Source organism: Rhinoraja longicauda, chromosome 8, assembly GCF_053455715.1.
Source record: "Rhinoraja longicauda isolate Sanriku21f chromosome 8, sRhiLon1.1, whole genome shotgun sequence".
Taxonomy (NCBI): Eukaryota; Metazoa; Chordata; class Chondrichthyes; order Rajiformes; family Arhynchobatidae; genus Rhinoraja; species Rhinoraja longicauda.
Genome location: NC_135960.1, coordinates 13,677,329 through 13,690,495, shown reverse-complemented (window position 1 = coordinate 13,690,495; position 13,167 = coordinate 13,677,329). Strand labels below are relative to the sequence as shown.

At 38.1% G+C, this 13,167-nt stretch overlaps 1 protein-coding gene across 1 annotated transcript in view; it reads right to left on the bottom strand.

Annotated features, from left to right (window-relative positions):
• neb (nebulin) overlaps window positions 1-13,167 on the bottom strand; it is a 234,885-nt gene that overhangs the window by 12,202 nt on the left and 209,516 nt on the right. The window contains exons 141-146 of the mRNA XM_078404318.1: window positions 12,925-13,017; window positions 10,031-10,123; window positions 8,026-8,118; window positions 6,816-6,908; window positions 4,993-5,100; window positions 3,012-3,195 (exon numbers count right to left, since the gene is read on the bottom strand). Of these exons, the coding sequence (XP_078260444.1) occupies window positions 3,012-3,195; window positions 4,993-5,100; window positions 6,816-6,908; window positions 8,026-8,118; window positions 10,031-10,123; window positions 12,925-13,017 (664 nt within the window). The remainder of the gene's footprint in view (window positions 1-3,011; window positions 3,196-4,992; window positions 5,101-6,815; window positions 6,909-8,025; window positions 8,119-10,030; window positions 10,124-12,924; window positions 13,018-13,167) is intronic.

Genomic DNA, 13,167 nt, shown 5'->3' with positions numbered 1-13,167 from the left:
ACTCTCCCCAAAAGAAATCCAAGATTCCAGCCTATATTCTTCAACCCTGAAACAATTAAATTTTATACATTATAAAAATGTATACATTTTATAAACTAAAGTATATTAATTAGCTAACTGCAGGTCTCCTCATTTTAAAACAAACTTCTCTATATTTCTCAGAATAAGATAAGGCCCTGTTAGTAAACCTCTCCAACCTCTTTTCGAAGTAATTCTCCACTCATGTCTCTCACTGCAATGATCACTGTGGGATTTCCATCTCTTCTACCACCAGATTTCCTTCTCACCTTCTTTGTAATTCTCCCTTCCTACAATTCCTATGCATTTCCTTCCTGCCTTTTTTCTCTCTTGCCCCTCTTCAATTTCTTTCCCTTTCCCCGGTGGTTCGTTTGATATTTTCTTGTGGCAGCTGCAGCTGATACGGTTTATTAATACAGAAGAGGGAAAATCGAATCAGAGAAGCAAACACTTTATGAATTATTTACCGGTCAGGACAATTCATGAATTATTTGCACAACAAGATCAGGGTGATTCATTATTTACAGGCTGCCATCTTTTGATTTGTGCATTATGATTTTGATTTGTGCATTAAAATGGTAATTCATAATGCTGGAAATGAAATAGATTTATGCAACTACACAGCATAGAAGCGGACCACTCCCCACCCCCCGTGCCCCCATTTCCCTTGTGGCAGCTGTTTAATTGCAACATAATGCAATGAAATGATATACTCGATTTTGTAAATGTTTAGAAATTACTAATTGAACGCCAGTGGCAGAATCAATTATTTACACACTCTTGCCATGGAGCCACAAGCAAGTAACAATAGGAGAAAATAAACTTTGTTATCAATATTAATAAATGCCACAGTAAAATAATCTGGTGGAACTCAACAGGTCAAGCAGCATATGAGGAGGCAAAAAGATAGTCAACATTTTAATGCAAGGTCTCGACCCGAAACATCGACTATCCCTTTACCTCCACAGATGCTACTCAGTTCCTGCAACAGTTTGTTTTTTTGTTCCAGAATCTGCAGTGTCTACAGCAAAATAACAGTGGTGCAGCTGGTAGAACTGCAGCCTTACAGCGACAGAGTCCAGGGTTCGATCCTGACCTCGCATGCAGTCTGTGTGGAGTTTGCACATTCCCCAGCTCCCTGTTTCGTCCCACATCCCAAAGATGAATGGGTTTGTAGGTTAATTGGCCTCTGTAAATTCGCCCTAGTATGTAACGAATGGCAGTAAAGTGGGGTTTATAGCGAACTAGTGTGAACAGGTTTAGTTTAGTTTAATTTAGTTTACAGATACAGCGCGGAAACAGGCCCTTCGGCCCACCGTCCATGCCGGCGAACAATCCCTGCACACTTACACTGTCGTACACATGCTAGGGACAATTTACAATTATACCAAGTCAATTAACCTACAACGCTGTACGTCTCTGGAGTGATCAATGGTTGATGTGGACTTGGTGGGCCAAACGCACTATGATCTTTCAATCAATCGATAACCTTGTGTTACCAAATAGTTCTCTGGTTTCTGGTCAATAGAGCAAAATGGGTCTCAAAGTTGTGGCTTGTAGCACTAAATTGTATACCATGTGGAAAATATAGACAAATCATAGATTAGTAAGTAGGAATGGAATGCAAATCCAGTTTTAGCTTGAAGGGAGGTGCAATAGAAATAGTGACATTACAGGAAATAATTGAACATAAATGCAAAATACTATGGATGGTCGATATTTGAAATAAAAACTCAAAATGCAGTAAATACCCAACATGAGATGTTAGATCTGTGGATAAAAAAACAGAGTTAACATTTCAGTTCAATGACTCTTCATTAGGATTTGGAAAAGTTAAAGATGCAAGAAAAAGTTGGAGTTAGAGAAATTTCTTAATTTAACATTCAGTTCAACATTTTTGTTTTCCAATGAAAGCTGAAAAAAACCCCGAGATAGTAATCTTCTGACAAGCACTTTAAAACCAAATTCAACAATTTTGGATAATTGGCATTCTGCGACTTTCATTTCGTCTTTCCAGAATTCAGAATCTTCTGGTAATTTCAGCCAATTATTCTATTTTCCTTCTCCAAATGGCCACTAGTTCACTTATTTCTTACATTACCCCAGTCTTATCCCTTTCTTTCTGCTTGTCTTCTGATCTTGCCTCCTTTTCTCCCTTTCTCTGCAGCATAAGACTCGTTTTACTCTAACTTTTCCAAGTTCTGATAAAAACTTGTCAACCTAAAACGTTAACTTTTCTTCTGCTGGCTGTACTAAGTATTTCTTTCAATATCAGGAAATACTGAAGGGTTACTATCATTAACAGACAACATGCAAGACTTTCAGAATGTAGGAAGTAAAGAAGAGGTCATTTAAGGCCCCATATCTGCTCTCTCCATTCAATTAAATCATTAATATCACAACTTTTTTTAATCTACCTGTCCTTCAGATATACCATACCTAAATTAAATTGAGCAATCTAAATCCTGGAAGTTCCCAATATCCTAGATACAAATTAATAGTACTCCCAGGAAATAATTCCAGAAGTCTACTAAACTTTATGTGGAAATTGCTTCCTGATTTCCTCTTAAATGGCTTACAGCTAATTTCATAAAATCCCTTGTGTAGGGAAAATACTGCAGATGCTAGTGTAAATCAAAGGTAGACAAAAATGCTGGAGTATCTCAGCGGGCCGGGCAGAATCACTGGAGAGAAGGAATGGGTGACGTTTCGGGTCCCCGAACATCACCCATTCTTTCTCTCCAGAGATGCTGCCTGGCCCGCTGAGTTACTCCAGCATTTTTTGTCAACCTTCATAAAATCCCTTTATACTTTAATCCCTGCCGCTTCTATAAAGCAATCTCCTTCGATATGACTTAGCACCTTGAACAATTCACTCCTCAGCCATTATTGATTGAGGGAATATGTAGCAAACTGTGTCCAATCTCTTGTGATTTTACAACGATTTGCGAGAGGTGGCATGGAGTACAAAAGTGCTCATGGCAACTAAAGACCTGTGAGACTCTCTCCTTCGTTTTCCACTCGCCGCCTCTGCATCTCCACAACCCGTCTCTGGATTCCACGGTAAGTGATGTCACTGAAGTCTTGCATGTTCTTCTTCACACGCTCTGTGATGGGATCAGTGGCCACAGGTGTGAAGCTTCCCTTAGTCTTCTCAAAGTCTTCATGGTATTTCACCTTAATAGTGGAAATATACTTCAAATTAACAAAACTGTTCTTCAAATTGAGCTAATCAGCTCAACTAACCAAGAGGCAAGTGAACAGAAGGGTACCATGTATCAGAATGCTCAACCCCAAATCCCACTGACCAGGAGGAGAGAGTAAGCCCTATCTCGAAGACTAGGTGGCACATAGGACAGTAGCTTTAAATGCATCGCTTATTGTTACTCCAACAAAATCCCAAACAAAAGCAAGAAGAAAAAATCTGCATTTTATTTCACATTTCAGACTATTATACTGCTCCAATATATACAAAACACAAGTTCATTTCCTATTATGAGTTAAGTGGAAAATATTTATCTACACACATTATTGCATACAGGAATAATATGGATGTGAATGTAGGAGATATGATTATTAAGTTCACACATGAATTGGTGATGTTTTTGAAAGTGTGGAGGATATTCTGAGGCTCCAGAATGATATTGATGAGTTGATAAAATATTCAGATTAGTGACGGATAGAATTTAATTCAGTTAAAAACAATGAAAAGATGTATTTTGGAGAGGGTGCAGAGGAAATTCACCTGGATGTTACTTGGGATTAAACATTTCATTTCTGAGAAGATACTACAAACACTGGGTTTGCTTTCTTCAGAATGGAGGGGGGAATGTGATGGTATGCAGAATCATGAGGGAAATAGATTGAGTAGGTAGGAGGAAACTTTTCACCCTTTGCAGACATGTCTAAAACCAGAGTGCATAGGTTTATGGTATGTGATGGAAGATTTCGAGGGGATCTGAGGAAGAATTTTTCACCCAGAGGCTGGTTGCATTCCCGATCATATTACCAGAGAATGTGGTGAAGGCAGGTGATCTCACAACTTTAGGAAATATCTATATGAGCAGATGAATGACCAAGGCATAGAACGCTACAGATCAAATGGTGGAAAATGAGATTCATATAGAGATCGTCATGAACATGGTGTGCCTAAATGTCTGTTTGCATACTCTATAACTCTATAGAACAGGATAATAAGATAAATCTGAGAGAATATGCCTAGATCAAGAGAGTCAACTACTGCAATTGCTTGTAAAGGGACACAATGGGTCATTGCAGACAATGGATTAAAGTAGAGCTTTAATGGGCAAAGGCAGATAGATGATCTTCAAGGTTGGTTCAGGGGCCTCATCGAAACTTGGTTGAAATAACAGTCTCAGTAACTGGTTGCAAGTAAAAGTGATCTTAATTGCCAGAGAAGGTAGTTGAGGTAGGTATCATCGCAATGTTTAAGAAGCATTTAGACAGGTACATGGATGTGACAGGTTTAGAAGGATATGGGCCAAATGCAGGCAGGTGGGACTAGTGCAGATGGGACATGTTAGCCAATGTGGGCAAGTTGGGTCGAAGGGCCTGTTTCCATACTGTAAGATTCTTTGACTCGAAGAGAATGTATGCTTGGGTACTGCCTCCCAAACACTGCACAGGTTCCAGGGCAGGCACTCAGCATTTTACATACATGGTAAAACAGAACTACTCACTGCACGGGAAACATAAATACTTTTATCTTACGTATACACTGAGCATGTGAGGTGGAGATTAGTAGGGGAAATGTAGATCAGGGGTAGTACAAAAAATGCTTTGTATCCCTCGGTCGGATGTTTCCCAAGTTGGTCGATTTGTAATAAAGAGAGTTTGTTCTCTTTATTACAAATAAACTCCAGACTCCACATGAATTTTTCGCATCTACAATTAGATAGTTACACCTTCTGGGACACTAATTAGTAAAGAAGACATTACATCAGTAGCCATTACCGTAGATATGTTGCGTTGAGATTCCCGTACACGCCTCAGCTCTGGTGTGTCCAGCATATAAGTCGCCCTGCCTTGCACTTGCTTACGGAAACTGTCGGAGTACAGAATCTGAAAGGTCAAGAGTAAAATGCTGAGTACGTTCTCCACACGAGGGATTTCCAGTCTCTCTGCACATATCTTACCGAGCTGCTCCACTCTGGGGTGCTGTGTTAGCTGACTTGATGTTAGGAATATGAATGAAGCAAGTTAATGAGTTTAATTTTCAGCTTTTGCCTTTAAGTTACAAGAGGGAAAAAACAATAATTTTCTTCTGTTTTATATCACAATGTTTCGTGCCCAATCGGTCTTAGCTTGTGGATGTACAAAAATCACATATCATTCACATTTGTGATGATGATGCAATTTCTCAAAAATTACACCTATTAGAAAAATCCTGGGTTCATTTATTTCAAACTGTTAATGGCAAAAGAAGAAGCCAAATAAACCAAAATTGTTCATTTGTGAAAGCCAGGTGGAAGATTTTGTTTGCTCAAGAATATGCTTTGAAACTGGAACTGGCACTTATTCACAGGTTTCTGCCAATGCTTATTTTGACCAGGAAACATCTCACCCTTTTCCATCATCCTGTACATTTTCCTGCATTAGTGCTGCCACAGATTGGAACATTGCCAAAGCATTGTACAAGGACCATCACAAAGGAATTCATCCTGTCATTGCAATTCTATTATAATTGGTAACTTTTAAACTATCGAAGGTGTTGGTGTGGCAATTTAAAGAAACTACGTGCTCAATTAGAAGAATTTTCATTGTTATGGAGGAATCTCTAATATTTTAATGAAGCAGAGAACAAAGAATTGGAAGGAAAATGTGGAGGTTCTTTGAAAAAGGAAACTGGAAGAAAAAAAAAGACCATGCCTATGGAGTTACAGGGGAAAGCACAATGAATGGACTGATAAGGAATTCACTTCTAGGTCTCTGTATAAACAGGCATGAAATGGATCCTCATGTAAAGGACAATCAATATAAGGAATAATATGCTGTGTGTGGCTGTGAATGCCAGAGGGATAAATTCACTTTAGGTTGCCATTGCCAAGCAAGTGTGGCCATGAGCTAAACTAGCCTCCGGACCTCCATTGAAGTCAACAGAACCGATGGAGATGAATTCAAAAATGGCTGATATTCAGGCACAGGTTAACTTCAGAGACTAAGGATGAAATTGCCTTTGGCAGTCAAAGTACAATTATGAAATAGGCAAAGAGAATACGAGAGGAAGGAAGCATTGTGGAGGTGATGGCACTGTTCATCGTTTTCATGTATCTGTTGCACTTACTCTTCTCCAAGAGTTGCATTGGCAGAGACCTCTCGGCAGAGAATGGTTTGAAAGGATACAGTGGGAAGTAAATGGGATCACGAGATACTTGGAAAGTTTCATTAGCACTGTTTTCTTTTCTATGTTTACAGTTTCAATGCATAACAAAGATCTCTATTGTTGTCTGCTTCAGCTTCAAACTTTTTTTAATGAAGTAGCTGACACACTGCCAAATAATAGGCCCATTGGTAAAATATATCTTTTTGTGTTTTCCCTCTCACACCAATATATTAGCTATAGTTTAAATGATACTGGGTAAGTCCAATGTTGCTATTACATATGAGCTTAGTTAATGTCAGTGGGACATTGGTGTACTAGCCATTATAGGTATTATTGCCATGGTCAATATGGTATTAAGAATAATACCGAATAAGAGCATCAGAATGAAATAGAGGAAGTTAGAATGCAACAGAAAACATTGAATGTGTTCTTTTCTAAAAGCTGTAGAATATACCGAGCTAATGTTTTCTTGATTGCGTTTAACGCGTTGCATCTCTGGTGTATACACAACGGAGGTCCCTTTACCCAGGTTTTCTTTGTATGAGATCTGCAAAAGTAAAGCACCCAAAATGTCATGATAAAAATGCAGCAGTCTTTCACAATGGTGCTCAAAACCGTAGTGTTTTATCAAAACTGTCCATTACAAAATTGTAATTTTAATTTTATTTATTCATAAATAAAATTAAGATCAAAAAGTTAAAAACATGAAGTATTTTTTTAAAAACCTATTAGTTTTAGTTTAAAACAATACAATGAAATGGATTTAGCAAGAAAGTAGTGGATGAGAAGAAAAGTTAGGGCTATGCCAAAATTCTATTTAGAAAATAACCATTTCCTAATAACAGTTACCATCTAAGCAAACCTTAAAAAAAGTCAGAAAATTTAAATATTTAAAGATCAGTTCATCATTCCACAATAAACACTTAATGCATTGATGACATGATTCTAAATGTCTAACACTGCTTGTTTTCAGTTTCCATTTGTAGAAAAGAAAATGAACTGTACCTTAATTGGTACATGTGACAATAAACTGACCTTTGAAAAAGTGATTTGTCAATCCATCATTATGAACTGAATCTGATCAGCGGTTCAATTTCGGGAAGTTCCAAATCCAACTCAAATCAATTCAAAAGGAGCTCATATCTTGTGGAAAACTGGCCCCTAAGGATCCTAACTACAATGGTTCCAAAGGATTCCAAATCCAGTGCTGGACTGGCTGTAAAGTATCTCAAATCCAATGGAGAATTTGTACTATAATGTCCCACATCCAGTGCAGAATTACTTCCAAGGATCACAAATTTAACGGTTCCTAATGGAGTACCTCTTCCAAAGTAGCAACAAAGGTGAGTGCGGATCACTATTCTTCCACTAGGTTTTCAGCTTAAAAGATAGCTGGAAAATGTACATTCCTGCAGACAGCCTTGCAATTCATATTACAGAATTCTGCATAATAATTGGCACAGCCCCAATTATTTACACAAGTTACACACAAGTTACACAAAAAGTCAATCGTTTCACAAATTTAGCATATTAAAAATAAAAACACTGGATGAAGAAGCAAGAGAAAATAATGTAATTGTGAATCTTGTGTTTTAGTGGTGTGGTAGCAGGGGTAGTGGTCAGGTGGGACACTAAGTTAGCACGGAAATCAAACCAGCAGCTACCGAGCTGATGTTCTTCTGTGCCTCCTTTACACGCTGCACTTCAGGCAGGTCGGAGATTGCTGTTCCTTGCCCAATACTTTCCTTGTACTTGATCTACAAAGTGTGTAGATCAGAAGAGAAAAGACAAACAATGAGCGCACGAACAAACAGAAAACGTAGACCAACACCGACTGCAACAAGCTATGTGGTTCTGATCAATTAAACCTTGACTGATAGATTAGACTATATATTATATTAAATACATATTTACTTTCTCAAAGTATTCACAATTGTTTTGTTAAGAAAAGGGGGAAAAAAATAATTAGACTTTCTGAAATACAATGTTGTTATGAATTGAGTTTCAGGTTTGAAATTGAAAGTTTGTTAGTTGGAAAATAGAATATCGGTTAATTCAAATCAAACCTTGATCACAAAGTGCTGTTTAAAGCTCTATATTCAGTTAACAGATAATGATTTAAAAATGATTAGCAAAGGTCACAGCATTGAAATTGTGCAAGTTTCCTTCGGTGAAAGTAATGTCAGAGTTGTACCTGGTGATGCCCTCCAGCACCAACTCTGGTATAGTTCAGATCAGCTTGGTGCAATACCCACATCAGACATTTCTTTAGCGGCCATCACATGGCATTTTTTAGATATCTTTCTCCATCTTTAATCCTAAATAAGCAAGCCATTTTGCAAGAGCTTTGGCTTGTAAGGTCCGAGCTGCACTTCATTATTGGGGCCTGTACATAGATTTCTGGCGGTCAGCATGTTTGTACCTGCTCAATATAGCAGTTGTTCATGATACATAAGGTAGCCCCAGGCTAAGGGACAGGAAGTATTTATTACCTGACTGTCCCAATCTCTGGTAGCCCATACCTACCTTATCAGGGAAAGGTCAAAAGGTCATGATAAGAGTAGAATTAGGCCATTCGGCCTATCAAGTACTTCGCCATTCAATCATGGCTGATCTATCTCTCCCTCCTAACCCCATACTCCTGCCTTCTCCCCCAAACCTCTGACACCTTTACTAATCAAGAATCTATCTATCTCTGTCCTAAAAATATCCACTGACTTGGCCTCCACATCCTTCTGTGGCAAAGAATTCCACAGATTCACCATCCTCTGACTAAAGAAATTTCTCCTCATCTCCTTCCTAAAAGTACGTCCTTTAATTCTGAGGCTATGACCTCTAGTCCTAGACTCTCCCACAACATCCTCTCCACATCCACTCTATCCAAGCCTTTCACTATTCAATGAGGTCCCCCCTCATTGAAACATCCTTTCAAGCTCAATCAGAAAGCTCCCAGAAACAATGGAAAATCTCTGCATCCAAGCCAAGGATTTTCAGAACACTTGTGGAATTCCTACTTGCTTTCCTTCTGAATATGTCATTACAATGACTGAGACAAATTACACAAAATGCTTGGGAATTCTTTGGAAATTGTTTACATTAAAAAGATGCTGTGGTCCTGGTCTTGAATTTAGAACAGTGTTCATGATGATGACCATTTCAAGTAAAGGCATCTTATTTTCCCATTTAAGTTGATGTTAAACTCCCATGAACGTACAAATGTAAAAAGAGTGTGAAGGAATTCAAAACCAAACTTTAAGCTCGGGTAATTGATTTAATGGATTTCAGACTTGGAATCCATACGAGTTTTGTTCAGTAGATATGTGTTTAAGTGGTCCTTTTAGATATCTAACTCAGTGTAATTTATATAACTTCATAATCGCACTCAATCGTTGAAAATACCAGGCCGAAAAACGCAATCCCTTCACCCCCTTACTTTTCACTCAGTAAAATCACTTTTGTTAATCTCAGAGAAATCAACAATAAAGAAACAAAAGATAAAGTGATACACCTCAGTGGTAATATGTTATAACAGCACAATAATTAGAGTAAACCTGTTAAAATGACACTGAACATACAAAAATCCAAATAAAAACACTCAGTCTGGTGTTAAGAGGGATCAGAAAGAAAGAAAGAATTGTGAGTTAACACCGCAATCAAACCAGCAACTACCGAGCTGATGTTCTTCTGTGTCTCCTTTACACGCTGCACCTCAGGCAGGTCCGAGATTGTTGTTCCTTGCCCAACATTTTCCTTGTATTTTATCTACAATACATGTAGATCCAGGGGAAAGACAGACCAAAAGCACATGACAGAAAGCAACAACAACACCTTGTATGTACGTAGCATTTTTAACACAGTGAAACAGTGCAAGACATTTCACAGCAATGATTGTTTTACATCATGAGAGGAGATATTAGGTCAGACAGAAAGACTTTAATGAATGCAATAAAGGAGAAAAGTGTGGTAAAGTGAAGGTAAAGATAGAGAGGTAATGTGATTAAGGATGGAATTAGTCATAGATAGTCATAGAGTCAAACAGCATGGAAACAGGGCCTATGGCCCAACTCATCCATGCCGATCAAGGTGTCCCATCTAAGCTAGTCCCACTTTCCTGGATTACCCACATCCTTCTAAACCTTTCTTAATGTGCACCTATCAAAATGTCTTTTAAATGTTGTTATTGTATCCTGCTTCAACTATTTCCTCTGACAACTCGTTCCATATATCCATGTTTTAAAAAATTGCCACGCAGGTTCCTATTAAATCTTTCCCTTCTCACCTTAAACCTGTCCTCTAGTTCTTGATTCCTCTACCCTGATCCATGCCTTCATTTTCCTGACCAGATACTCAATTTTTCTCGTCAGGTTTCTATATTTCTATCTGCTTTGCCCATCACTCCAACAGGAACCGACATAACTTGAACTCTTACCATCACACGCCTACAAAATCTATTCTAATCATGGTTGATCTATGCTAGTGTAGCTACACTGGCCTCTACTCATCTTCTGTGCCAATTCACCATTGACCTCAATTTCTCAGTCATTCAAATATTTATCTATCTCCAACTTAAATATATCTAATGATGTGGCCTTCAACACCTTTAGAGGTAAATAATTCAAGAGATTCACTACCTTCTAAAAGAAGACATTTCTAAGTTCTGCATTTTAGGTTACTTTGCCCCTCATTCAGGACAATCTATAATTTGTGAAAGCTCCTTGTTTTTCAATGTGATGGTCAGTTTCTATGCTACCAGACTTCCTCCAATATGTTCAGCTATTAACTTATGCAACAGCATTTTATGTGGCACCTTGCCAAATGCCTTTTGGACGTCTAAATACATAGAAACATAGAAAATAGGTGCAGTAGTAGGCCATTTGGCCCTTCAAGCCAGCACTGCCATTCAATATGATCATGGCTGATCATCCAAAATCAGTACCCCGTTCCTGCTTTCTCACTTAGCCCTAAGAGCTGTATCTAACTCTCTTGAATATATCCAGTGAATTGGCCTCCACTGCCTTCTGTGGCAGAGAATTCCACAGATTCACAATACATGACATCTACAGGTTCCCCTGTATCATCTCTCTTTGTCAAATCCTCAAAGAGTTCAAGGAAATCTGTCAAACGTCAGTGATCTTCCATAAAGCCACGCTCACAAGGTTTGACTATATTCATCCTTCCTAAATGATTCGGTATTTCCTTTTTGATTATTGACTATAGTATCTTCACAATGATAGATGTGAACCAAAAGAGGACCGATAGTTGGGGTGGGCAGAGGTGTGTTATTTAGTGTATGTCAAACACAGTAGAGGCAAGGCATGGAGCAACAGGTTAAATATTTATACCTGAAAATGCCACCTTCCTTACGTACTGCTATATGCATTATAAGAAAATAACTGCAGATGCTGGTACGAATCGAAGGTATTTATTCACAAAATGCTGGAGTAACTCAGCAGGTCAGGCAGCATCTCGGAAGAGAAGGAATGGGTGACGTTTCGGGTCGAGACCCTTCTTCAGACTGATTATGCATTATGCATTATGTAAGTTCACGCCATTGATTTCAATGGAGCTGAATTTCAGAGGCAGGATGGAGAGTGCTAATATCACTACAAAGCAAAGTTATCATTTATACAGAAGTGAAATTCTGGATAGAAACTACGTTTGTGTTTCAATTGACATTGTCAAATCGCAAGTACTTATAGTACTTATAAATTTAATAGAACTAATCACATATTTTATACTTACAACTAATTACAGATTTTATTTATTTATGAACAAAAGGTTTTTCATATAAACTTTGTGAAATACTACTGAGTTTAAAACTTAGAAAATTAAATACAATATTTTTTAATCTAAGGAAATGTACTGAACTATTCCATGTAAGTTTATCGTAATGTTTTATCTAAACTGAATCCAGGAGTTTAACAAAATAACCTTTATTAGAATTACCCTGTTGTCATCGTAGGTTTATCAACATCCTAAATTTGGACTACTTTTCTGATAACTTCTGATAATAAAGTTGACTTCTCCAACTTTAGATAGTTCCTCTGTCCCTCTCTTCCCCTCCCCCTTCCCAGTTCTCCCTCTATCTTCCTGTCTCCACCTATATCCTTCCTTTGTCCCGCCCCCTGACATCAGTCTGAAGAAGGGTCTCGACCCGAAACGTCATCCATTCCTTCTCTCCTGAGATGCTGCCTGACCTGCTGAGTTACTCCAGCATTTTGTGAATAAATACTTTTCTGATAAATGTCATCTTGGAAATCTCAAAAAAATGATTTGGAATCAAAGAAATAATTTGGAATCAGCTCCCCATTTATGTGCTATATCGTAAAGGCTGCCAATAAATACCTTGCACATAAATTATATTTAATGTCAATAATCTATATATGGCAAAATTGATGCTTAAAATGGCATGTAAATTCCACAGCATTTTGAGAATTAGAAAGGTTAAAACTGAAAAATAACTTTGGATGGAATATGATTAATTGCATTTAGTGATGGAAGTTGGTGGATAGGAAGGGCAAGGAGTTCCTTAAGAATAAAGAGGGAGTCAAAGAGGCATCTACCGAACTGATGTTCTTCTGAGTCTCCTTTACACGCTGCACCTCAGGCAGGTCAGGAATTGCTGTTCCTGGTCCAACAGTTTCCTTGTATTTAATCTACAAAGTGTGTAGATCCAAGGGGAAAAGACAAACCATAAGCACATGACAATCAACGACCATCCACTCCTTTAAGATAGAAAAACACTCCCTGGCGTTTGACGGAACAAATATCAAACATAATATCACATCAAACACAGGTGGAGATGT